Here is a 26,693-nt window from a genome sequence, read left to right on the forward strand (position 1 = left end):
TCAGCCACAACCAAAAATAGACACCAACACTGTGGGAAACACTGGGTGCAATATTTCTCACTGAAGCTTTCTCTTTGGTCAAACAGTGCTGAGGAAGTACTGGTACCTCATCCAGCTCTATTTGTTGGCGTCTTTAAGTCCTAAAGGCTCAGATTTCTTTTTAAAGTCCACTTTCGTCACAGAAGCAGTAAAGTGTCTGTTCTGGGATTTATTCCTCACAGCCTTTTCACTTTAAATTGAATTTATTTTTAGACCATTCTCCAGAGATGTTTATCACAAATATCAAATGAGCAATACAGGTTTTAAGGGTGTGGGTATGGAAAGAGTATGGGGAGTTCAGTATACACTACCGGTCAAATGTTTGGGGTCACTTACAAATTTCCGTACCTCTCCATTATAGACAGAATACCAGCTGATCTGCATGGGTGGCTGATCTTTAATGCAGTATCTACATGGCCTATTATCAACAACCATTTCTACAATGTTCTACTGCACATTATGTTTACTAATCTGATATGATTTTTAAAAAAACTAACTGGGAGAACCCTTTTGCAATTATGTAAGCACATAAGGTAATCTGAAAACTGCTGCCCTGGTTAAAAAACAATTAAACTGATCTCAGCTGGCATTCTGTCTATAATAGCGTGCATTGGAGATTGGCCCCAAACTTTTGACCAGTAGTGTACTTCTCTCAATTTCACTGATTTTAGACCTTTTTGAGTTTTAAAATCCAAAAACATTCTTTTCCCCATCATTCCAGTTGTAGCTCCATTGATCCAAATGCTTAAAATTCCAGAATCCTTAAAATATTTTTATTTTTTCACACTTTAGTCTTCAAAAATGGCACGTGTTTGTTTGTTTGTCTTTTCCTTTCTTACTCTTTCTACTGTCTCTCTCAATTTGTTTCATCCTTGGTTTCCCTTTGGATTCTGGGAACAGAGCACAGTTGAGTGCTGACGCTGGCCAAAGGAGACCCTCTCAGAAGGAGAAGTATGTTAGCCCATAGGATCATCTGTCTCCATTTTAACATCCCACCTTAGACCCTCATAAAGCTTCTGGATTGGATGAAAGTGTTTTTGACTTGCATGGTTGCATTATCCCAAACTTTGTGTTATACTGGGCATTTCCATGAAGAATTCAACATCCAATCAGAAGACCTTTCAGTGCATGAGAGTGTATGACTGACCTATGCAGTGTCTTTATGCTGGCCTCCATATCATGGTGCCTTAAGTACCGTTCTTTGCCCCATTGTGACCTGGTATTAACTCTGTGAATTTAGGTTTGACAAGCAGGACCGCTTCATGTCATAGCTGAGAGAAGCTAACATGAAACACCCTCACTTTCATCTCACTATTCCACAGGAGGGATGACACTGTCTGTGTTCATGTGTTCATACGTGGATTTGTGTGTGCATACATGCCTGAGAAAGCACGTTTTGCGTGCTTGCCTGAAATGTCTGTATTGACTTTGCCTGTGGAACAAAAACATCCGACATTCGTGTTATTCAATTTTGCTGTTTCTGTTCGCTGTTTTGTAGCCCTCCGCCAGCTCTTCCCCCTAAGAAGCGTCAGTCTGCCCCTTCGCCTACACGGGTTGCAGTTGTTGCCCCGATGAGCCGCGGCTCCAGCCTGCCCTGCAGCGTCCACAGACAGGTCGGGGATCATGGTCCATTATTAAGCGCCTTTTGGTTTCAATAAACTAACCAATCAAGAAAAAATAGTGCTAAAAGTGTGTGTGTGTGTGTGTGTGTGTGTGTGTCTGTGTGTGTGTGTGTGTGTGTGTGTGTGTGTGTGTGTGTGTGTGTGTGTGCGTGTGCGTGTGCGTACGTGTGTGTGCTCGCAGCAACAGGACTATGAGCAGGAGTTCCTTCAGAGGCGTTTCTCTGGGGGGAGCCAGTCCTATGGGGGCGACTCTCCACGCCTGTCTCCATGCAGCAGCATGGGGAAACTTAGCAAGTCCGATGAACAGCTCTCCTCCATGGAGCAGGACAGTGGTCAGTGTTCTCGTAACACCTCCTGTGAGACGCTTGGTAAGGCGCTGTTGACATGTCATTTTAAACGCAGTACTCCCTGCTGGTTATAAATGAGAAGTCTACTTATGTTTTCTAAATGTTTCCTACACTGCTCTTTGCTAATAAATAAAGACGGAGGAGCGATACCAGGTTTGATAGGAAATTTGTTGGTGTCAGAGCTTATCGAATCTTTTAACTATATAAGAACCCAGCCCTTGACCAAAGTTAAAAGCCACTCTGGTTGAATGTTCAATCTGAATATTTGAAGCTTGAAATGTGATGTGTACCTTTTTTCTTTACTTTTTCAGACAACACAGAGAATTACGACCCGGATTATGACTTCCTCCACCAGGATTTGTCAGCTGGGGAGAACCTGCCCCCAGTACCCGTAGGAGGGTGCCTGAGCCCCTTGCCTGAGTCTCACAGCGAGTCCTCTTCCCCGGTCCCTGGACAGCATCCATCACATCCCCGCTTCAGTGCTCCTCCAGCACAGCAGCAGCCAGAATACTGGACACCGCAGCCCAATCCCATACAGTCCTACCGCGTCAGCGCGCCCCCTGCCCTTCCCCAGAAGAAGCGACGCAGCACCCAGCCTTTCCCTGATGTAGGGTCCAGGGTGCTGTATGAGCGCTACCCCTCCCAATATGACAACTTGTCAGAAGAGGAGCTCCACCCTACACCGCCATTCCCCCTTTTCACACCCATCTCACCCATGCCCCAGACAAATGGGGGCGTGTTTGTCACCCAGTATATAACCAGCGAGAATGCAGATGTCCCCGTTAGCCCGCCGCCGCTGCCAGAAAAGAAAAGCAGACACAGTAAGTGAGGGAAACGGAGGGGTTGGGGACATAATGAGGGAGTGTTGTAGGCAAGGAAGAAGAAATACCTCTAAATGAGATGGCTAGAGTAGAGGGCACTGAGGAAAAGGAAGGGACAGAGTCTAATGTAGGGAAGAATAAAGGAAGGGATGAGGTTGATATAGGAAGGAACAGTGGGGAGAGAATACCAGGATGTGCTACAATGGGTCCGGCTCAGGGGGCACAGAGGGCAACATTTGGTCATTTCCTGACACACCTGCTACATCACTTCCTCTCAAGCTACTGTATTATGTCTTCCCATACAGTCAGCCCTTCCTGTCAAACACTAATCACAGTGTATGACTACATGCATGTATGATGTCAAGTGGACATAGAAAGACAAGGGTATTTACCGAGTAGGGATGGTCTAAGACACTTTTGAGTTGCATCATGGGAAATGTAGACTCTAGTGTTTTTGGAGCTTGACCCATACTAGGGATGAAAAGCCTAGATATCTCAGCCTGTGCTGCTTCAATTTTCACCGTTCTTTTTAAAAATATGTCTCTTGTAAGTCTCCCATGTTTGTGGAGGGGTAATACAAAATCACAGGAGTGCCTCTTTAATGAAGATTTCAAAATGGACAAAATCTACTGCCAAAAAAAAAAGTTCATTCTAGACTTGGTTGCGTTTAAAGTCAGAATTCTAAGTGAAATAAACAATAAATGTTTTATAATCTAATCCACCTCCAGTCCTCCAGTACATGCAGTTTGTGGAAGACTACTCCGAGCCACAACCCTCAGTTTTCTACCAGATGCCACAGAGCGAGAGCATCTACGAGCAGCGCAACAAGCGCTTCCAGGAGGTCTACGGCTTCAACGACTCCTTCAGCAGCACCGACTCCGTCCACGAGCCGCTGCTGCCTCCAGCATTGCCGCCGAAACAAAGGCAACTGGTAAGAAACCTCTCCATGTGTGCAAGTGTAATGGCATTAACACTTCTGAGGGACCAAAACCACTTATATTGTGATATTGTGCCATTTGCTATAAACTACCAGGGTTAAATTAAATGTGTCTTTTGCAAGTGGGTGGTAGTAAATACTCTGGTTAACTAATTTGGACTGTGGGAACAAAGCTGTAATTTAAATTCCTCAAATGTAGACCAAAACTTTGAGGCTGTGGACGCTATTTATTTATTTATGAGATTATATCTAGAATCACGTGAAAAAGAGTGTTGAGAGGACAGGGTTACTGTCACATGTGAACCTTAAAAAACAACCCTCTGTGTTAGAGCTCAGTGCTGGTCCCAATGTCTGTATGCTGTATGCTGGCTGCAAAGGAAAGAGTGGCAAAGAATGCTGATTGCATTCTGGGGCTAAAGTACATTCCGGTGGTAATCCTCATCAATTTTCTCTCGAGCCTCATCCTATCTTGTTATCTCTCTCACCTATTCAGCCTTCCCTCCTTACTTTCTCTATCTCCCCATCCTGTAACCAAAGCAGATGTCTGTACACAGAGGTGTTTGGTTGTTAGTGGCAGATAAGACCGGCTTTTATCAGCCCCACATCAGATTGAGTTCACATATCTTAATCTGGGTCGGCGTCAGGGTTAATTGAGACAACTGTCTGACAGAGAGTCAGTGAGTAGAGAGAGGGAAGTGACACCATTGGATAGATCATAGCAGGGCACGGCCCACTGTGATGAGCCATGTGAGTTTGAAAGATTTAAATGAAAATTTTAACGGCCTTGAGAAATTCTTCTATTTACTACCGAGTGATGGAGTCCGACATTAATACACTATAATCTGCCAAAATTAGAACAATTTTGGTTATTATTTGTCATAACACATTAATGGATTTCTTTTTTCTCAATGCTCTTTTCACTGGTTTAAAGTGGGTGAAGGGGAACATGCTCTTAAGAAATACTACCTTAAGATGGGTTATTTAACTTTGATCGTAGTTTATATAGTTATCATGTTAACTTTGCCCTCCCCACCTTCAACTCGCAGCATATCTTGGGACAAGTGGCATGAGTCTCGTGCAGCTTTCATGTTTACATGATTTTTAGTAGTCCTCTGGAATATACACGTTGGCTAATGGGCGGGCCAACAAGGTTGAAATATACAAGGATTTCCCTTAAATGATCACACTGTAGTGTAGAGCTTGTACAAAAAATCATCAAAATATTGGTCCGTGGTTCTCTCAAAGAAAAACACACTGGCCTATTTTCCCTCACTAATGCCTGCCATACATATTTAAAGGTGACAAATTGATCTGTGGTTGGCCTACAGCTGTGTAGTAATGAATACAGTAAACAGATGACACTCCCCTCTAGGGTATAGCTGGATATACAGTATTATAGCCCAGTAAAGAAAATAGACTTTGTGGCTGAGTGGCAGTCTACCCAGGCCACCTCAGAGAGTCTTTCTTCTTTCTCTTTGTTCATTGTCCTCTCTCTGCCACCACAACTGTGTATTTAGAGCCCTGTACCCAGCTTTTATTTTTATCATTCTTTTGTCTGAGCATACAGTCAAACTGCACTCATTTCTGCTCCTGCTGCAAGCCTTAATCTGGCCTCATGTTTTGGACTTGATGAGCTCGTGGCCCAGTGGAATAAGCCGGTTTGCCTCCACCATAAACCCATGTTCCAGGCTTACACGCTTTGGCGACTTTACGCAGCTTTGCAAAAAAAAAAGTAATTTCAGCTGCAGCCTGGATAAGGAAATGGGTGAAAACCCAAGCAGATTATATTGGCCCTGTTTAAAACGTGTTGTAGTTGGCCTGGATTTCTGGAAAGCCCTTAAAGCTCAGGATATTAAAAGAAAGTTTATTGGACTGTCACAGTGGACATAAATGTGTGTGACCTGTACATGTCATATGCCCTTCTAGTAATTAGAACTCTAACTTAAACTTAGTAGCACTTCAACACCGGTAGTCTGTTCAGTATTTACTTCCACAGCCAGTAAGCTGATGCTTCTCAGCCAAACTACCAGAATCCTCCTCAGCTTCCACCACTTTGACTTCACTACTCTGCTGCTGAACTTTGATTAAATCTGCTCTAATTCAGTCTTGCTTACTAGTGTAATCAACTGTCCCCTTTTTTTTCTTCTTTTTTCCCCCTCTTTGGCTTTATAACCGCAATTACTCTTACTTACTTTCTTTTCTACCTTTCTTTCTTCCTCTTTGTTTCATTCTCAGGCCTCCCACTCTTCCTCCCCCTCTTCCTCCTCCTCCTCTTCTCTCTCCTGCCACCTCCAGCCGTCTGTAGCGGCCATGGAGGAGGCAGGCTCTGGGCTGGGCCTCAGCATGTCTGTTTCTAACTCCTACCTGATTGGCCAAGCTTCCTTGACCGCACCCACGGTGAGTCCCCCCCATCCCCCCTTTTTGAACTCCATTCCCCCACCTCCATTTCTCCACTCTGGTCTGGGTGCAGTGTGGCCCTGGTCCAAGGGTAGCTGTGTGTGTGTGTGTGTGATACAGTCAGTTTATCTATCACTTGCCCCTTTTCTGACTGGGCCATCCCTCAAGGGCCATGGTTTGGTTGCTGTGTGGTCCTTCATTTTCTTAATCCACCCATCCATGTGTGCATTTGTTTTGACAGTGTGAATTTGTTGTTCTGCTGTGTGTTTTTGTTTAGCTGAGGCATTAGAAATGATGAAATTAATGTGTGCTTTGCTTGGTCGTGACTGTGTGCGGTAATTTGTTGCCTCTGGCTAGGCAAGTTTGTGTGTTGCACTGAGCATTCCTCCACATGACAGGTAATTATTTGACCCTTTCCCTGTGTTCTGTTTGCCTCAGTGAGTTGTGTGTCTGGGGCAGCCCATCTAAACATCACAAGAGACTATCAGGCCTTTAATTGGGGATTATAAATAACAACATAGCCCTTGGTTGGCCTAACTGGAAACGTTTCAACCATCAACCGGTTCTTGTTAATGAATTAGCTTTTAGTTAATTGGTGGTATATTCCAGTAAGTTATTCCCTGACCCCTTAGTGGATCTGACTATGTGTTACATTGGTTAGGTCAGTATTTTGGGAAAGTTGACCTACAGTGACCCTATGGTGTGCGAGGCACCCTAAGGCACGATGTGGATCTCCCTCAGGATATCTACAGTGGAATGCAGCACCAGATGGACCTGATGGAAAACACATTCCTCTTGTTTCTGCTCCTCTTCTCCTCGTCTTTTATTATACTCCAGCATCAGTCGTTGTCCACACACTCTCTGCCGTTTCCTATCTGTCTCCCCTCCATCGCCATGCTGTAACCTCCTCCCACACCCTAAATGCACACACTCGTCCACATCTCCCGTTTGTCTGTTTCTGTGGAATGTTTACATTCCTCAACTCCTTGGGACATGATGTGTTCGGGGGGGAGGAATGGGTAGGCCTATGTATGCCAGAAAAGCTGCTTTGCATATGTTGAGTGGAAAGGGCAAGAAAAATGAAAGTGTATCTCCCTGTGTGTGTTGCTGATGTTAATATAGACAGTATTTTTAAAGATGGCTGCTATTATGAAAAGGAGGAGAGTAAGAGGGCTTGATTTCCCGCTGATCCTGCGTGTCTGTGCATGAACACGTGCATGTATGTGTCAGCCGCGCGCGAGCGATGTTTATCCGTGAAAGTACCGCTCTATGCTGGTATTCTGAAACAGGGGTAATATGTGCAACATGTTAAAACAGGTAACCCAACCACCCTGCAGACAGGCATCTCCTCAGCTGGCCACGCACATACATACACTCACCACATCTTCTGCCTAAACACATATTTACTGTTACTGGACCTTGCTGAATCTACGTGTTTCCTTATGAACATTTCTGTCTTGCCATCTTCTACGTCATCTCACTGGAGAGGTTACTGTTGCCACTGGTCTCAGTTTTGCATTTGTTGACTATGTGTGTGCAGTGCTGCTCATTTCATGTTCAGGCACATCACTCTGACAGTCCAAGCGTAATGGAGGTGTTGAAGAATGAGGAACCCCCCCCCCCCCCCCCCCCCCCCCCCCCCCCCCCCCTCCACGCTTTCTCTTTTTCAGCTTCTTTTTCTGTTCTGTCTTCACCTCTGATCCCTTCATACTGTCTTTTATTTTCTTTTTCTTTCCTGCTTTCCTTTCCACCAATCACAGAGTTTGGACCAGGTTGCCTTGACCAATGCCACCATTCTGGATGGCAGCGGGGGTGGGCCCAACGGTTCCCTGGCTGGCTCAATGGGCTCTGTGGCTGTCTGTCTTCCTTCTGAGTCTTCTCTCACTGACTCTCTCCACACCTCAGCGGTGAGCTTTCAGAGGATTGATGTCTGAAGCACAGGCAGGATACTTCTATGAACCAGCTCTCGAAGACAGATTATAAAATGTGATACTGGGCCGCTTCCATTGGCAGATTGGTTTTTAGATCACAGCAGTTTGGTGTTCAGTACTGCTACTCAGATGATAATACAGTGACTCATTCACTTAGTGGCATCTTGTTGTCATTCTCACTGCCCACAAACTGTCTGCAGTCTGATTATTGGTCTTCAAAGAATCCCAGTAGAGCATGTTGCACTGCATGTTCTTTTTGCAAATAGACACTATTACCTTTACAAATGATGCACTCCAGTGCCACCTAGTGGTCATAATGATACTGAGCTGGAAAAAATACCGCTCACTGTACAATACCAAACCTCAGCTAGCTGCTTTTTTCCCTCCTTAGCCACATACTCGCACTTGACGTCTGTTAGCAAACACTCTGTGCCCCTCTCCGCTCCCTCATGCCTGGGTTTGTGTCCCTCCTCTTTTCCCATAGAGCGAGAGCGCAAATGATGAAGGCGGGGAGGGGGAGTACGTCAACTTGTACTCATCCAGCCAGGCCAATGGGGAGCTGCCTCGCTCCCTCAGAGTAAGTAGCTGACTGCCACGGGTGAAAGGTCAATTCCATTTACACCTCCCATCACTTCAGGAATATGGATCAATTCAAAATGCGGCGAGGTGTTGGAAGTAAGGAGGCCTGTTTGACTGGCAAAAATCACTCGCGGCATTCATCTGTTGCAGTGAGCTGCTCTTAATGATTCATCTCTCGAACTGATGGTGCTGAAATGGAATGTGAATGTAGCCAAACCTGACTGAGCATGATTTCAGGTTCACAGGTTTGCCTGTGAGGGACTTGGTGCTGTGGTTGGTGTCTGTGGAAAACATGTCCCTATGTATGTTGTTCTGGCTGGTGATTGCTGTCTCTGGCTGCGCTTCAACTATAACGTTCATTTAACCTGGTTCCGATGCTACTCCAAAAGGGATTCTCAATGGTTCACTGGTTCTCAATTTTCCAATAACATTCCCCATAACTGCTTATGTGCACCTGTGCATGTTTTACAGTGTGTGGTTGTGCTTGTATTCCCTTTGGCCGAATTGTACATTCATGCTGTATTTGAAGTATTTTTGGGTTGTATATGAATGTAAAGTGAGAGCAAAAGAAACAATGTATGGGTGTGGGATTGTATTTGTAGCTTTACATTTGGTGCCGTTTCAGTGTGAATGAGTTCTACCCTCTGGGTGTCATCTGTTGGGGTTTTCCTTGCTAATACTGAGGTAAAAGCTACATTTTACCCATCAGCATAACATACTTTGTAAACATAATGGTATAAACATTTTGTGCACCCATCCTCCCTTTCACTAAAAGGGTTGCATGCACTGATGGTTGATGCGATCCTATCAATAGCCAGCCTCCTGTCACTGCATGCAACCATGTACCATGTGTCCTTCAGTACACGTGTTGATTATTGCATTTCCCTCCATGATTAGGAAACAATCACACCCGACAATGTACTTCAAGACCCCACCCCTCAGATGCCATCCACCAACAGCAAAGAGGCTTTAGACAAGGAAAGGTAAGGGTCATAATGTTTACATCCTGTAAATGATAAACGCTGTGTTCCACTTCAATACTACATGCTGCCTTTGTACAGTATTTACTGTGCTATACTAATAGTGTAGGCTACTGTTTTTGAAGTTAGTATATGAAAAATCAGCATACAAGAAATTATGAAATAGCTGTCAGATGTCAAACTGCCTAAAGTCCAAATGAAGGTTCTCTGTTACCATTGTGCATTGCATTTTCGGAGAATGGTGAGACTGACTATTTACAGAAACACAATTTGAGTATACTATATTTTCTCACTTTTCCAAAGTAAACATACTGCATACTTAAACCCTGCTTGGAATTAGTATGTAGGCGTGCTACAACTGTTGACTATTTTGATTAAGCTGCCAATTTGTGAAAAATAAACACACTTTCATTTCAAACGCCCAATTCATAAACCGTCCAAACCCCAAAGGTATTCAATATATGACACAGAAAAACAATACATTTGTGAAGCTCGAACCAATAAGTGTTTTAACAAATATTCTGTTATCAACGTTTGTGTCTTAGAAAGTAGTGAGGGTTTCTGTGCTGATAACTGTGTGTGTGTGTGTGTGTGTGTGTGTGTGTGTGTGTGTGTGTGTGTGTGATTGTGTTGTGTTTGTGTGTGTGGTGTGTGTGTGTGTGTGTGTGTGTGTGTGTGTGTGTGTGTGTGTGTGTGTGTGTGTGTGTGTGAGGCAGAATCAACAGAGTCGGCTGGCAGCGATGAGGAAGATGGGGACGAGCTCTCCCATCGCCACCCAAAGGATTATGACAGGATAACTAAAACAAGAATAAGACAACCGCCACTGCTGATGCTGTATCTGTTTTTAGAAATCTGATGTGACTCGAGCAGCACCAGCATACAAAGCCCATTTTATCCTGTTATCCCAGCGCAGACTAAAGGTCACTGTGAGTCACTCAGATGTAAAATCAGATCCTGAGATGCACCACTGATGGCCATTGCTGCCCTCTGGAGTTAAGTATATGAAATTGCAGAGCTGAAATTCACAAACCGCCCTCCTCCTACACCGCCTCCTCCTTTGTCCTGTGTGGTGCAGTCTGACAGACAGATGTGTGAAAATCCTCCAGTCTGCAAGGTTAGGGGCAATGTGACAGCAATGATTTACAAAAGGACTTAGGGAGGGGATCAGAAATGGGAGGAGGGAACATTCATATCCTGTGATGACATTTAGAGCTGTTACAGAAGATATATTGCAGTGGTGGGGCTTTTATCATATACATGTCTGACTTTTTCTTCGTCATCAGAGAGCTGGTCAGACGGGGGGGGGGGGGGGGCAGGGCAGAGAGAAAATAACGGGCAGAAAAAGGCAAGGTGCAAGCTACATTTTGGACTAGACCTGCATCAGACCACATCAACTCTAACCAATCGTTTTCCTCTCCTGCTTTGAATCTCATCCTCCTCTTTCTAACTCTCTGTCTTTCATTTTCTCCAATTTTTTGCACCTCCCTTGCTCTCTTTAATCTTCCCAGAATGATGATGGCCCTGACGTTCGTGCTGGATCGGGAGATATTCTATTAGTCCACGCTACAGAAACGGATCGCAAAGGTACAGTGCAGAGCACATTAGGACTTAGGCTCACCCCATGGGTTTGTTATGGACAGCTGAGTATGTTACTGGGCTTCTGGGTCACTAGGACAACTCTGATGCCTGCTTGACAGACTTGCAATCATTTTCTTCTCAAAGAAAGATTTACGTTTATTTGTAAAGGGGGATGCTGACTAATGTGTTATTACTTTTCTAATCTGCTCATCTGAGTAGCATTTAAAAGCCTCAGTCTCTATCTGGTTCAGCTATTTGATATGTGTCAGTCCGGGGGTGTATCCTTCACCTTTGATGTAGTGTTTTCAGTTAATTGGGAGCTCTGGCTGCACTTCAACTGAAATATGTTGCTTTTTCTCTTCTTCTGTTTTTGCTTGACAGATCTTGTTTTGTACTGTGAAGCCTTTCTAACTACGTATAGGACTTTTATAACCCCTGAGGACCTCATTAAGAAGCTACACTACAGATATCCTTTTCAAAATCACTCATGTCACTCTGAGCTCAATCACTAATTAGAAGGCTGTTTTTAATCCTTATTTACCAAGAAAAGAATTGTTTGCTCTCACTCAGCTCTTTCAGTTACAAACATGTATAGATGGAGACCTCCAGTGCAACTGTAATACTCCACTGATAGACACTGAAGTCTAGATTACTACTCAAAATACTTTTGTGATTGTGTGCCTTGCTTGGTGGTACCTCAAGAGAGCAAGTATCATGAACTTTTCCCTCATGATGTAAAAGCTGGCTTTCCAGTAGCAAACTTCCATGTGTAATGTTTTGTCTCTGCTGTTTTCAGCTAGCTCACAGAGCAGCTAGCACGCCTCCTGTTACTCCATAGAACTGACTGACTGATTGCTGTGTTATGTTTTTGTTTGTTTGTTTTTTACATGCATTGAAGCTTAAATTGACCTACATTGCATTAAGGAAACAGTTGTTGTGCCATGACCGGGCTCCCTTAATTGGAGTCTATTTTATACCCTAATATTTCATTTGAAAAAAATGAAGTCAATGCATTGTTTTGTTTTTTAAGAACTTCACACATCTTGTCTCATCGCCTGATGAAGCATCAAATATGTGCAAAAGCTTTTTAGTTTAACATGTTATAGTATTTTGCATTCCACATGTAGCATTGTTTTCTTAGTCCTTGACCACAAAGCACATACACTAGGTTCTGCCACAGCCCAGACACCTTCAAGAAGCGAGTCAGCAAGAACACATTCTTTGTGCTGGTTCGTGTGGTGGATGAACTGTGGTAAGTAGGAGATCTGGGGAAGACATTTTTTTGCGTGTGTGGTGCTCCTCCTCAGGGAAATATGTTTCCAAGCATATGGAGAGGAAACTTGGTCTCTCAGTGAATCAATGAATAAAAGCATGTGTATGTTTAGAAACAAGGATATTGCTATTGTGTTAAATAAGAATGTCTATATCATTATTTTGGTCGATATTTAAAAAACAATTTGTTTTCCCCAAATGTACTCATTGACCAAGAAGAAAATTCAAATCATAATTCTGCTGGGGAGATTATGTTATTATATAGTTTTCTGATAGTATTACCTTTACTGGTTTATAAAAACAATTCAAGTAAAACCATCTGAGAATGGAACACACTCATACTAACTCATAGGCATAAACACCTTGTAAGGATGGGTCACAAGTAGGCCTGCATCATCATTAATTGTCATAAAATGGCAATCTTGATACAGCCTGTTCACGATTACATTTTTAATTGACTTTCTCATTTAATTTTACAAGCCGACTGCATCACAAACGCTACTGCTTTCTTCTGTGAATTCTAAACATAGACTGTATAAAATAAGTTTTAAAGCGCTCCCAACCACTGCAGTGCTCTCCCTTCTCTTCAGTGAGGCCTCTGTGTTTACAGGCTTGTGGGGATGCACAATGTGCCATAGGTGCAAAAAGAAATCTAGGTTTGGTACTGCCAATTTGTTTTGTCTTGTCATGGTTCATGTGTGCAATAAACATTACACTTTGTGAGAGAAAAAATCGTGGCAGAGAATTGTGATATAAATTCTAAGCTGAAAAATCGTGATTCATATTTTTCCACAAATCGGGCAGGCCTAGTCACAAGTAGATATTGCTTCGCTTTTAAGGTTCATAAGCCAAAGAATGTCAGGGACCAGTATGCTCAGAGATGCTTATCATAGACACCTGTATCGTGTAAACTCATGAATGATTGATTTGATGCTGGGATATAACGGTAACCGTAATTCGTCAGCCATATTACCTTACAGACAATGAATCACAGCCCTTACATAATGTTTATTTGAACTCACTCATCCTAAGAGCTTTACTTTATTGTTCTGCCTACAGCTATAACCAGGAAATATGTCCCTAGTTCTGCAAAAGCATCTGGAGATCTGTCTCTTTTTGTTCCAAAACTCCTTTTTTAATTTAGTCATTATGGTCATAACCGTGCACATCTGAACATCAACAACCAATTTAATGACTTTCGTCCTTCCTTCTCTCCTCTGTTTACCCCATCCAAAATGTCATCATTCTCTTCCCCTCGGTCCTCCAGCTTGGTGGAGCTGACAGAGGACATCTTGAAACAGCTGATGGACCTGGTGTTCACGCTGGTGTGCAATGGCGAGCTCAGCCTCGCCCGTGTGCTCCGAAAGAACATCCTGGATAAGGTGGAGCAGAGGAAGCTGCTGCGCTACACTAACTCCCTCAAGCCGCTCGCTGCCCGAGGCGTCTCTGCAAGGTACTGTGGGGGTCAAAGGTCAAGACTGGTATGGCATGCAGGGATAGTAAGTGTGATGTTACACTTCATTTAAGCCATTTCTGGCACCTTTGAGGCAAACAGACAGTGTTTTATCTTCTGCTGGAACGGCCTTCATGCACCATAAGATCTTACAAGGGCTCTTCTCAAATGTTGGATAATGTTTCCAATATTTTAAACAACTATTCTCTAGTACACCATGCTTTTATTCCCCAAACTGTGGCATTTGATTCTAGTCATGTAACTACGTAATTTACAACACATTACCATAAAATCTTAAAATACTTCTTCACAGGATACAATATTTACTCCTTGTGGATACAGAGATGTAGAGAGAGAAAGAGAATATATAAATACAAATAACCATAAATACAAAACATCCAATGTTACAACCAATTTTTCAAAATATTCTTACTCCACATACACTCTTTCATCTCAATCTGACACTCGGCAAATTGATATCGTACAGCCTGACACCAACATTTTATTTGGCCCATGGCGCACAGTGTGACATGCAATAACCTTACACAGTTGTTGGGGTGGCATGGATTCCATAGTATTTCATAGCAAAGTGAGATTTAAACTCTTGACTTTATTTTATTTTTATTTTACAACATGGACAGACTTTCCGTGAAACCATTTTGCTGCATCACAAGGAATTGCCATGGTAGACTGTAAACATGAAGACATCACATAATAGATTGTGTGTCCTAACAGGCCTGGAACTCTCCATGACTTCCGCAGTCATGAGATCGCCGATCAGCTCACTCTTCTTGATGCTGAGCTCTTCTATAAAATTGAGGTACAGTGGCTTCATTGTGTCATTCCTGCCAGCATGTTGACATTGATTGTGTTTTTAGCTCTTTACTAACTATAACTCTGTCCTGCTCTCCTTCAGATTCCCGAGGTGCTGCTCTGGGCCAAGGAGCAGAATGAGGAGAAGAGTCCCAACCTGACTCAGTTCACAGAGCACTTTAACAACATGAGCTATTGGTGAGACTGAAAATCACAAACTTCATGCCGTCACAGCTCGCTCTCTGTCATTGGCATTCACGGCTTCCTTCTTATACCATCTTGTTGTCACCACACCGTTGATCTCTCTTTGTCCTATAGGGTCCGATCTTTGATAATTCAGCAGGAGAAAGCCCAAGACCGAGAGAAGCTGCTTCTCAAGTTCATCAAGATAATGAAGGTTAGTACCATAACACTTAGTCTAAATCTACGATGTTCCACTTCCAGAATTGCTCAAGTGCCACTTGAAATTTTGCCGGATGACTCTCTTTTCGGCCGGATGTCCCATTACCTCCCGCCTTCTTTGTTTGAATTTTAAACAGCTGTGGATTTATGAGAAGTGGGGGTTAATGCCCAACTAGGACAACGGCGAGGCTTGACCCGTGCGACCCTTCACCTGACAATGGACACCTCGAAGGGCATTAACCTGCTTATACCATAGTCACTTGCCAAATAACATTTTTAAAACATAAGTTTATATATATTTTTTTTTTTTTTACAATCGAAAACTAAAATTTTTCCAAACAATAACTCCCTGGCTACACCTGAGGGTTTGACTAATACCTATAACAATCATTCCCATCCCATACAATTCTTATACAATGCAAACGTTATTCCCTGCTCCGGGAAATAGGAAGGACTTTAGCTTAGCACCGCCCATGAAGGTTGTGATTGGTTTAAAGAAATGCCAATAACTAGAGCACGTTTTTCTCCTATCCCGTAATGCTGTGTGGACTAGCCAGACCCTCCTTTGCAGTGCTGTGGAGGAAGGTCTGGCAATGTGTGCATAATAATGAAATATCTGAATTTCTCATGTTAATTTCTTTGTTAACGTTAATACACATCTCTTACCACAGCACTTAAGAAAGTTGAACAATTTCAACTCCTACCTGGCAATACTGTCTGCCCTGGACTCTGCCCCCATCAGGAGATTGGAGTGGCAGAAACAGACCTCAGAGGTAAGAGGTTTGGGAGGTTACAATTTTAAGTATCAGCATGTAAAAAAAAAAAGAAAAAAAAAAAAGAAAGCGAGAGAGAAACAATCTCTGAATACACACACCTACTCTCAATAATTACAGAGCAGTATCATGATTATTTTTTATTCTTACTATTCTCTCACATCCCACGGTATTCTTTTCCCAGGGATTGGAGGAATATTGCACGTTGATTGACAGCTCCTCCTCCTTCAGAGCATACAGAGCTGCTCTGGCTGAGGTGGAGCCTCCGTGCATCCCGTACCTGTAAGTGACTGAATGTTTAAGCTCGTACAAATGTTTCATCTGAAAGCCACAACTTGACATGACTCCTCCCTCTTCCAGGGGTCTCATTCTGCAGGACCTGACCTTCGTGCACCTGGGTAACCCTGACCTCATTGACGGGAAGGTCAATTTCTCCAAACGCTGGCAGCAGTTCAACATTCTAGACAGCATGCGGCGCTTTCAGCAAGTGTAAGTCCACTGGAAAACATGCAGGGTGCGATTTCCCGGGGGGGGATGGGTGGGATTTTCCCCTTTCTGGTCTATATGCTACTTCACCAATAGACTATTATATATCTACCTATTTAAGCTAAGTTAATCGCTGTGAAGTGAACATTACATCTAAGGTGCGTCAAAACAATAAAAATCTGAGCGGCAGTTGCTAGTAGCAGCGACAGATCTCCGTGACGCCGGCTACAGAGCTCCGTCGTGTCAGTGGCAGTTGGTAGATGTGTTTAGCCTCCAACAGGGGACTGTGAGACACCGCCCAATGACGCCCCTTTTTTAGGGGCCATGGTAGTTTAGGCAAGAAGAGTGAGCGTGATGCGGCCACAGTTAAGTTTAGGCACCAAAAGGACTAGTTTAATATTGTCTAGACTCTAGACTGAGGAATGGACATGCGTTTCCTGGGTGAAAGTATTTTGTTTTTGTGCTTGAAAGCTCCGTGCTATATGTTGAAATCACATTGTGCTATTTCATTTTGAGATTTTGTTCCATGAAGTTTATAAATAAGTGTTTTGGTATGCCTGGCCGAGTGGCGCTATCTATGGTATTAGAAAGCTTTGTTAACATTATTTTTTGTTTGCCACTGGCTGGGAAATGCAACGGATGCCTACTTTGTTTTTCATTTAATTAAAATATCATAAAGCATCGCTGACATCTCCACATGGACTACTGCATTAATCAATCCACCTCTTTTCATTTCATATCAGGCATTACGAGCTGAAGCGCAACGAAGACATTGTCTGTTTCTTCAACGACTTCAGCGACCACCTGGCAGAGGAGGCCTTGTGGGAGCTGTCGCTGAAGATCAAGCCCAGGAACATCACCAGGCGCAAGACGGAACGCGAGGAGAAGACATAGGGCCCTGTGGGCCTCCGAGACTGACCTCCAACTGTGCTTCATGACACTAACTCCACTTTACTACAGACTGAGAGAAAGACGGAAGCTAATGGGAATCTCATTGTGTGGGAGGGGGGGGGGATGGGATGCAGAACAAACTACAGACAACTGAAACGTGGCCCAAGGTTTACAAAGAGCTCGGCTGCTCTGGGAGTTTTTAATTGGGATATAACTGTGGCTGCGGTGTTTAGACGGGGAGAGATGCAGTGACAATAGGTGAAACAAGAGGAAGCCTGGTGCTAAGGAAGCGTGAAGAATCACACAGAGCGGACAGGGAGACGCTTTGGAAATGACCAAAGTCTGCTCCCTGGGCTCTCTGTTTTTGAGAGTGGCGCTGTTGCGTGTGTGGGAGATTGAGTTGAATGGTCCATCACTCTCTGAGTTGCTTCTTCATCTTCCTTTATGTATGTGCCATTAGTTGGTCATCTTCTGCAACCATCTCCTTGACCCATGAGTTCCCCTCAAACAGCAGAACCTCGACAGCAGCCTGCCCTGAACTGTGACGTCGACACGCAGGCTGCAGACCCTGGAATTGGCTGGGGGCGTGACGGGATTTGAACTCGTAGGTGAGGATGACCATTAAAGACTGGAACCTATGCGTTTGTTTTGAAACATTTTGTGTAAGAATCATGTATGGTTATGAAATGTATTATATACTGCTCCTTTTGTTCTTAAAAAGGATGTTTATGCTTATGAGAAGAGCTTAGCTTCTCCCAAGTGCCATATAGGTATATGCACTAAAAAAAGCAAAAGCAGAAACATAAAAAGATGATGCTGAGATGCTGTGATCAATGTAAGTCAAACTGAATCATTGTGTGCCGTGTTCAAGTGTAGAGAACCATCAGGCAATCACAATCACGTCCCAGTCATGTCAGTGTGTGCAAGTGTTTGTGTGTGACTGAAGTCTTCAGTGACTTGTGTGTGTTTGTCATTCCAACATGTGCTGTAGTAAATCATTTTGATTCCTTATTGGGATAATTGTCAATACCAACACATCACACTGTGCTCTCAAACTCCAATAAAACAAACAACTCTGTTTCTATACACAGTGTGGTGGTTTAGAAGTTTCATTTTCGTTGTCAGAACTCCAGACTTTTCTATTTGCTGTACAGAATGGTCAGTGACAAATGGACTTCAGAAATATTAAGGCATGTGTTCAACTTTAAATAATTAAAAGGAAGCACTCAATAACAATCTAGGTGTAACAATACTACACCACAATTATCAGGCCTAAATGGATTTAAAAACATTAAAACAAACCAGGATATAATCTTAATTAAAGCTGGGGCAGGCAGTTTTTTTTTTCCTTCTTCTTTGGCTTTAAAACTTTCATAGAATTCAGCATGTAGTAATTAAAGTGGTCTGAGAGAACATCTGCACTTCCTCTTGGCTCTGTTGTCAGGCTTTAGAAAATCTTGCCCATGACAGAAGACGTTGGCCAATCAAAGGTAATTTCAGAGAGAAGGCATTGCTATGTGCTATTCTACAAACGCAGGTGCACGTGCACATCCCTTCAGATGGCAAAGGCCTAAATTCAATGGTGGAAAATCCTGCAGAAAGTTGCTCTTACAGTGTTTGGACTGCCTACACTGCAAAGCAATTGGGAAAAAAAGTTAAGACTTATCAAAGAGTCTGAAAGAAAAACTTACATGAATGTAAGAAAACACCTGGCAATATCAGTGAAGCATTTCAGGGCTTGGAAGGGAGAGCTGCAGGACAAGGGCTGTAGTTTTGTCTTTTCCATAAAAACTGCCTACTCCAGCAACAAAAAGGGGAGATGTAAATACAAGGTCAAAGTGCAACAGTATGAGTGAAATAAAACATTTAAATAACACTTCCTTCCCTCAACTATATAACCCCAATCTCAGTAACCGGTCATTTGACCACAGTTAACACAGAAAAGTCAAACTATCATGGAAGACTGTTAAATGTGAAAATCATAATATATTAACATACTGCTTATCCAACAATGATTACAGTGAATTATGAGGTTGCGGCACTGAATATTTGTAAAGGAGGATTGTGGATACTTTTCTTTAAAAACAAAAAAACTGAAAATAAAAATAAAATACACTGAGGGAGAGACCGGCATCACAGGTGCTGACCCATTCCGCACAAATCAGTAGTAGCAATCCCAACGTGAAGCTTATATTCAGTCTGGACACATCGCTCCACCCATGCATCTACACAGTCTCAGTGAGGCCGACAACTGGGCTCCAGCAGGACCCTCTTTCCTGCAGGATTAGCAACTCCGTTCTGCAGGTCCCCCTGTTCAGAAATAGCCCGTTTGAAGCCTCGCGCGTGGCTGTTGATGGACGCACGCCATTTGCAGATTTCACCGTTCAGTATGTCTTGGATGTGCTGTACGATGAGGTTGATGGCCACTGGTGAGAGACAGGATTTGTCAAGCATTCATGCTGGAGAAATTTGTGAAAAAAACTTCTTAATGGGGGGGGGGGACACACTTACCCATATTGTCAACCCCCCTTGGAATGATGACATCTGCATACTTTTTTGTCTGAAAGATAACCAAATGTCTTATGCGGGGCTGCTCGATTATAAAAATAAATCATCACCATTATTTTTGGTCAATATTGAAACCCCGATTATTAAACACGATTAGTTCTACTCAGTACCCTGGAAATCCAGAGTTTTTGCGAGAGCACATTTTGAATTTGCTCAGCGAGTTACTCTGGCATTGGGTAATGCTGCTCATTAACTATACCCTTGTAGCCAAGCTGCACCAATCACATCGGTGTGTCTGATGAAGGCGGGCCAGAGGCGAGCTAAACAGATGACGACAGTTTAATCTACCAGTCATCTCTGCTGGTAGCTAAGGGTATAGGGCTCGATACATCACCCCTTGTACTGTTGTGATTGGTCGTGTTATCCAAATTGCGTGCATTGAGATTTTCAAATGCACGCTTGGTACCGCCCCTCGAGATGGGCGACCCTAAATCCTTCCAGATATGGGTCTGAATTTCCAGGCTACCTACTCATTGACTTTGGAAAGATGTTGCAATTATTGAACTTAAACAGTTTTGTTTTTTTCTTTTCAAGAGTGAAGACTCCTTGAACTGTGAAATTTTCAGAACATAAGACAACAAGCATTCTGCTTGCAAAATCTTTTTTTTTAGTCGATTATTTGGTTTTTGTGATCATTAAGAACTGAAATTGTAATCTCGATTAATTGCACAGTCCTAGTCTTAAAGTGTGTTGACAAAGGTTGGACGCTGTAAAATAGGCCACAGTCAGTGACAACCAAACTTACAGGCAAACAAAACTCTTCAAAAGCAGGCTTGACAAATGTTGTATACTGCGTGAGAATCTGCTCCAGGTCTCTCCCTCTGGTCATGTCTCGGAGAACTACGGGAAAAGGAAGTCAAATTATTGATATGCTGTGACAACATTTGAAATATTTTGTGTGAGGGAGACATACCTCTGCGAGACAGTCTGACGTCTGAATCAGTGTCCACAAAAAGCTTCATTTGAAACATATCACGCACTTTCTGGGGGTAGAAGACCAGAATCCCCTCAAAGAGGACCACGTCTGCTGGGTAAACTGTGATCCTGTCTTCCAGCCTGGAAATAGACACAGTGTTCATACAGAGGCGATGTTGATGAGAATTATTAGTTGAAGTGAAAAACTGAAAAAAGAAGACATCAGGTTAGCCCCGATGACACCATAATGCTTCCTTCCTTCCTTCCTTCCTTCCTACCTGGAATGTGTGACGAAGTCATACGTTGGCACCTCAACCACCTTTCCCTCCACAATGTCCTTTAAGGTTTTGTACATTAACTCGGTGTCGAATGCCTCTGCAAGACATTAAATCAAAACAGAAAAAATTCATGCAGTGCATGCAACATGTAAAGAAAATACTGATATTTATGTATAAGAGAGCCAACATGATCAGCCAATGTAGGCTTATCTCATGCTGGAGCATATGAAGGAAACAAATCAGAAATTAATATACATACAGTGCATGCTTTAGAATAACTTCTTGAAGTGTTTTGGAAGATGTATTATCACACAGCTAAGCTGTAGCAAACTGTCCAGATAACGGAGCCCCAGTGTTAGAGGTCCCATGACATGGTGCTTTTACATAGACCTTAGTGGTCCCCTAATACCATATCTGAAGTCTCTTTCCCTAAATTCAGGTGCATAATTACAGCCACTAGAGCCAATCCCACAATGAGCTTTCCTTAGTCTGTGCCATTTCTGAGTCTGTGGCTTTTGAGGAGGAGAGAGGGGGGGGCCAGGTGTGTGGCCTTGACCAACTGCCACTTTGCTCGTTTGCTCGTTTCATGGGTGGGCCAAATTCTCTGGGCATGCAAAGCAGAGAAAGGGGTGGTAACCTTGCAAGATTCCAGACTGGCCCATCTGAGCTTTCATCTTCTCAAAAGGCAGAGCAGGATATCCAGGGCTCGGTTTACACCTATCGCCATTTCTAACCTCTGGCGGAACTCATTAATGTTAAAAAACCTCAAAGTGAAATTTTCATGCCATGGAACCTTTAAAGATTTGCAGCAGCATCCCGTATGTGTCGGCAGAGTAGTATGTACTACTAGATGTTAGTGCAGTCTGTTATGTACAAGTATTTCTTGAATTTCCTGTCATCGTTACACATCTTTGTCACGGCTGTTTGACAACCATATTTGCAGAGGACTTTCTCTAATTCCAGGCGTGGAGTTTAAAAAAAAAGCATGTAATCCAAAACAAAATAACCGCTGAAGAAATTGACAAATTATAACAGCGCACAAAACAAAAATGAATCAACAATAGGATTGGTTGGACATTACAGGTGCGCTGCTGTTGTTAGAAGTCTATAAACCCATAGAGGTGTGTGCTGTTGTAAAGAAACTGGACAGGGGAAAAGACCACTCTGTAGCCTGGGCCTACCTGGGTGATCAAAGTTGTATTGGCCCTTCAGTGCTTTCGCCTTTTGCTCCAGAGTCAGGACTCTGTAGAAGCTGTCCTGGCTTATAATCGCCACCTTCCTCTGGCGGTGGTCCACCTTGTTCTGGCCCAGAAGCTCCATGATCTTTGCGCAAACTGTTGACTGAGGCAGAAAACTTACTTTACTCAACTAGTGGTATTTATGACTTATCATGCTTTATTTACTAGATTAAACTAGCAAAGACGAAGTTAAAACGCAGCTCGTGTTAATGTCCTTAAGAACAGAGGGGAAGAAAATAATGTGGTATTATCTGTGACCTTATCAGCTGACTCTCGGTCTGGTATTGTGAGGGAATTGACTAATTCTTTACAGCAGCTAGCTAGTTAGCTGTGTGACGCTATTTGGTGTAAAGGTCACACAAGTGTTGGTAAAGGTAGTAAATATTTGCAGAGTAGACATGCAATGACTGTTTTAGTGTGTTAAAGAAATAATGTTACTAAAAGGCTGAGCAAGGGGGGCGTGCCAGCTGGTTTGACAGTTAATATAAATGCTAATGTTGGCGCTGCTAGCATATTAAACTAAACTAGCTAAGCTACTCGGGATGCTAATTTCCGTAGTCGGGAGATCCTCTAGCTGAAAAAAGGACAGACCTTGCCGCTGGCGGTTCCTCCGCTGACTCCTATTAGGAAAGGGTGGTTTCGTGGCTTCTCTGCCTCGTCGAGGGCTCCGAGAGCATCCATCCCGGTAGAACAGTTCACTGCAGATCTCTATATAACTTGACTCGCCCGCTCTAGCGGTGCTATCTGTAGCAATAACAATCGCCGTTCTCGCGAGAACTAACAACCTCAGCCCAAGTGTCAAAATGATAGAAATAAATATCTACCATAACCTATACACAATTGGAGCGGAACTTTATTCAATATTTAGATAAAATACAATACACACACACACACACATATATATATATATATATATATATATATATATATATATATTTTTTTTTATTTCATTTAATTTATTTATTTATCAGTTAGCTGGATTTATAGTTCCATCTATTCTATTCCTGATATTAAAAGCTATCTTGATCAGTTCCCTTTTTCCTTGCTTAGAATTCATAAAGACATTTATTTATATATAAATATTTGTTTTTATTATGGATTTCAATATAAACATCTTACAAAATACATATACAGTATGAACACAGCATTACTGTTTTTCTGGCTCATTGTCTGATTTCTCTGTGTCTTCACCATGTTGTGACTTTTCTTTGATAGATTCATCCACCACAATCTCCAAAGCGGAACTTCCTTCAATCCTCTTTACAGTCTCTCCTTTGGCAGCAAGGATTTCCTCAATATTTCTAAAGAGTAAAGCAACACAGCACATGAGTCATTCAGAATTATACTGTGCACACAGTTAATTGGTAAATCCTTAGATGCCAATTTTCTTTAGTGCATTCTGAAAAGTGTTTTTCTCCTAAAACATGTTGCACAGGCATTGTCTGTCCACCTAAACAGTATTTTGTGATTTTCATTTTCCTGGAAACGTGTATCCTTTGCCCAAACCAAAACTGGGGATCTGTCTCACCTTATACCTCCCAATAAAGAACATGTTCCACTTTACTTCTCATCTGACTCAACTTGAATATTCTTTTAAAAGAAATACTGCTGCTATGTTAAACACTGGCTATATACGGGGCGGCCTCTAGCTCACCCAGTAACAGCATTCATCCCACGTTGGCTGAGTCCTGCAGCGGTCCGGGTTCGAATCCGACCTGCTGCCCTTTCCTGTGTGTCAATGCCCATCTCTCTCCACCTTTAATGCCTATCCACTGTCATTATAATAAAGGGAAAACCCCGTAAAATAATCTTTAATAAAAAAAAAAACACTGGCTATTTATGTAAGCCAATAACACCTAACAATACATTGTAAAGTAGAAATTCCAATAGGTTTGAGGTCATTTACAAACACTCGCTATAATAGAATTTGTCCACCAGAGTGCATTGACATTTATTTATCTAGGGTCGCTCTCAGTACATTATTGGTAACCACCAAGTTTATTGGATGCTTATCAAAATAGTTGATACACCAGGGTCATCGCTCAAATACTGATATCACCAAAATACTGCTTGATTAGTCTAGCTCAGACATGCTTGAAAAAGGGGGCCCTCTTAACCACCCCTAGTTTACTTGCTTAGTGCGCACAACTCCTGGATGCCTACTAGGTCATGATTATGTTATTTGATCCCACTGACACTCAACATTTGAGCCAAGATAGCCATATCACACACATTTAGGCTAGTCTATGTGATCTTCGTTCTTTTGATAACTAATGTATCAACGCATGTAACAGCCCCCCACCCATCCACCCCACCAGGAGGTCTGCATCCCACTTCAAAAACATCTGTGCTAGATGGTTGGAGCCATTAAATTCCATGAGTTAGCATAAAAAAGGAACATGCCCAACCAAATTATTTTGAAATGTTATGTTTTGGATGCTGTTATGAATCAATCAACTTTCATAAGTCCAAAGCATCACCAACCTCTTCCCTTCCAGGTCCGAAAACCAGTTGAGGTTATCAGCGATGATATGGTGATTCTTACACCCTGGACATGTCACAATCACAACACCTTTGTGATAAGCCAGCTTGGATATTTTCTGTGTGGACCTGGTAGAGCAAACCTGCAAAAAATGATACAGCCTGCGTGTCAGGTATTTGACTCAGACACATCTCACAACAAAGGAAAATAGACCGTGACCAACACACCGTTTTGGAATTTCAAGATGAAATAATTTTATTAAATGAACAGCAGAAGACGAAAAACACTGGCATTGGCACCTTGCATGTGTAAACGAGTCGATAATGTTTTGACTGGATCTGTCCAATAGCGTCACTTCTGATACTCTGGCAGGTTGAGAACTCCCTATAACCGCTAAGATGAGCTTCACGTCTGTCTGCAGGTAACAAAGTATGACAACCACGCTGGTCCTGTGAGGAGAGAAGCCCCGACCTGGCTGTGGTCGTCGGTGGTCCTGGACGACGGCAGTGGAGCACAACGCAGAGTCCAGACGGCGCTGAACGACCGCGAGAACAGCGAAACAACCGGTTAACCGCCAACATCGTCCTCAAAGAATCGGCCGGAGGTAAAATATCAAAACACGTCTGTAAAACCAACACGACAGGTGAGGTTTTGAAGGACATACACGCGTAGATGTATACGTTACTAACGATTTCATCAACATGGTGTGTGTCGCGGACCGATGACGTCAAATCTCGTGCTTTTCAAAATAAACTTTATTGACAAATTGTTCTTACAACAAATTAAGAGCGAGAGGGTGTTAGTGCAAATTGTTTGGATAAAACTAATAACAGTAGTTAAGTCTTTTTCAAGTTTATGTCATTCTGTGAATATATTTACCTATAGGTTGTTTAGTTGTGAAAAGTAACTAAGGACATTTACTCAAGTAGCCTACTGTAAGTTTAAATTAGTATTTCCATTGTATGCGACTTGGAGCTGAACCAGAAACTGGGCATTTGCCATGCACATTCATAAAATAAATAAAAGTCATCACTGTATTCTTGTCAATTTAGTTTGGCCATCTACAAATATATTGCTCTGTGTGTTATTATGTGTCCAATAGGCTACTTTGGTAATGGACATCATAATGCGGTCTCTCTTATCAATAGTCCTTGGTGATGGAACATTGAGAACAGTGAATGCCAATATCATTGGTAGAATAAATTCCAGGTCAACCACATAGTTGATGGACATCTTTTGTAGATGATACAAATGCAAGAAGATGAGACAGTACAGCTAATCCTGTATCAATATCAGCTAAGAAGACAACATTGAAATTATGTTCAAATGAGGTAAAAAAACAATGTCTGGGACTGTATGCTGTAGTATATTAATACTTTAATTGTTCTGAGTTGTGTAGAGACAGTCACCTTGTTGTCTGTCAATACTTTATAGACAAAAGGAGAACATACATTTATAACAAAACAACTTTCACCATTGTCCTAACTGGCTAAGGCCAAGACTGCTGCAGGAGTGCACAGCTGAATTGAATGGCACAAATCAGTGTCAAATGACAAATTTAGTGAGCTGTGACTGAGGGGTGTGCTGCTAATCTTGGTCAAAGGGGTGGGCTGAGCTTGTTTAGAGGGAAGTGCAGTCAGTCTGAAACTGGAAGCCTCCCAGTGCTGACACAGTACCTCTGAGTCCATGTGCAGGTGTGTTGTGTGCTGTATTGTGTGTCTGTGTTACTGATCGAAAATGTATCCTCACTACCTGAACAAAAAAGCATGTCAGCATGAGACTAACATGTTAAGGACAGAATGAATATATTTTCGTTAAACAAGAAAAGATGAGACAAGTGACAAGAGGTGGGGTATACATTACACTTGATACACATGATTCAAATGCTGTT

The 26,693-nt window shown here is 42.6% G+C and overlaps 3 protein-coding genes and 1 long non-coding RNA gene across 4 annotated transcripts in view; 1 reads left to right on the forward strand and 3 right to left on the reverse strand.

Moving 5' to 3' along the window:
- Nucleotides 1-17,475, reverse strand: part of LOC116704340 (uncharacterized) — a 17,742-nt gene extending 267 nt beyond the window's left edge. Inside the window, exons 1-2 of the long non-coding RNA XR_004335657.1 lie at nt 17,463-17,475; nt 12,884-12,891 (exon numbers count right to left, since the gene is read on the reverse strand). This is a non-coding gene — a long non-coding RNA (uncharacterized LOC116704340). The remainder of the gene's footprint in view (nt 1-12,883; nt 12,892-17,462) is intronic.
- Nucleotides 1-18,118, forward strand: part of rapgef1b (Rap guanine nucleotide exchange factor (GEF) 1b) — a 46,205-nt gene extending 28,087 nt beyond the window's left edge. The window contains 20 exon segments of the mRNA XM_032539736.1: nt 940-990; nt 1,538-1,652; nt 1,843-2,029; nt 2,320-2,829; nt 3,558-3,760; nt 6,002-6,163; nt 7,924-8,070; nt 8,579-8,671; nt 9,571-9,656; nt 11,038-11,237; nt 11,613-11,697; nt 12,391-12,483; nt 13,771-13,956; nt 14,692-14,776; nt 14,873-14,967; nt 15,088-15,166; nt 15,843-15,944; nt 16,129-16,226; nt 16,305-16,433; nt 17,174-18,118. Of these exon segments, the coding sequence (XP_032395627.1) occupies nt 940-990; nt 1,538-1,652; nt 1,843-2,029; nt 2,320-2,829; nt 3,558-3,760; nt 6,002-6,163; nt 7,924-8,070; nt 8,579-8,671; nt 9,571-9,656; nt 11,038-11,237; nt 11,613-11,697; nt 12,391-12,483; nt 13,771-13,956; nt 14,692-14,776; nt 14,873-14,967; nt 15,088-15,166; nt 15,843-15,944; nt 16,129-16,226; nt 16,305-16,433; nt 17,174-17,324 (2,857 nt within the window). The 3' untranslated portion in view covers nt 17,325-18,118.
- A 378-nt stretch (nt 18,119-18,496) lies between these two features.
- On the reverse strand, nt 18,497-23,104 carry uck1 (uridine-cytidine kinase 1). The gene is made up of 7 exons (XM_032539734.1): nt 22,912-23,104; nt 22,264-22,423; nt 21,083-21,179; nt 20,803-20,945; nt 20,635-20,729; nt 19,833-19,881; nt 18,497-19,747 (listed from the first exon to the last, which is right to left on the reverse strand). The coding sequence occupies exons 1-7, from the start codon at nt 22,999-23,001 to the stop codon at nt 19,557-19,559; spliced, it is 825 nt and encodes a 274-aa protein (XP_032395625.1). The 5' UTR covers nt 23,002-23,104; the 3' UTR covers nt 18,497-19,556.
- Nucleotides 23,105-23,283: 179 nt separating this feature from the next.
- Nucleotides 23,284-25,541, reverse strand: dnlz (DNL-type zinc finger). The gene is made up of 3 exons (XM_032539735.1): nt 25,102-25,541; nt 24,805-24,944; nt 23,284-23,621 (listed from the first exon to the last, which is right to left on the reverse strand). The coding sequence occupies exons 1-3, from the start codon at nt 25,462-25,464 to the stop codon at nt 23,468-23,470; spliced, it is 657 nt and encodes a 218-aa protein (XP_032395626.1). The 5' UTR covers nt 25,465-25,541; the 3' UTR covers nt 23,284-23,467.
- Between the last annotated feature and the right edge of the window lie 1,152 nt (nt 25,542-26,693).

The sequence above is a fragment of the Etheostoma spectabile genome, chromosome 16 (genome assembly GCF_008692095.1).
Source record: "Etheostoma spectabile isolate EspeVRDwgs_2016 chromosome 16, UIUC_Espe_1.0, whole genome shotgun sequence".
Lineage (NCBI taxonomy): Eukaryota > Metazoa > Chordata > Actinopteri > Perciformes > Percidae > Etheostoma > Etheostoma spectabile.

What these genes read in the sequence shown, in the direction of transcription:
- dnlz (XM_032539735.1), bottom strand. Translation starts at nt 25,464, where the DNA reads ATGTCCTTCAAAACCTCACCTGTCGTGTTGGTTTTACAGACGTGTTTT. An exon ending in GACTCGTTTACACATGCAAG is followed by an intron (nt 24,945 to 25,101) that starts GTGCCAATGCCA and finishes CATTTTTTGCAG; the next exon opens with GTTTGCTCTACCAGGTCCAC. An exon ending in TCGGACCTGGAAGGGAAGAG is followed by an intron (nt 23,622 to 24,804) that starts GTTGGTGATGCT and finishes TTTACTCTTTAG; the next exon opens with AAATATTGAGGAAATCCTTG.
- uck1 (XM_032539734.1), bottom strand. Translation starts at nt 23,001, where the DNA reads ATGGATGCTCTCGGAGCCCTCGACGAGGCAGAGAAGCCACGAAACCAC. An exon ending in CGTCAGACTGTCTCGCAGAG is followed by an intron (nt 20,730 to 20,802) that starts GTATGTCTCCCT and finishes CTTTTCCCGTAG; the next exon opens with TTCTCCGAGACATGACCAGA. An exon ending in TTGAAGAGTTTTGTTTGCCT is followed by an intron (nt 19,882 to 20,634) that starts GTAAGTTTGGTT and finishes GTTATCTTTCAG; the next exon opens with ACAAAAAAGTATGCAGATGT.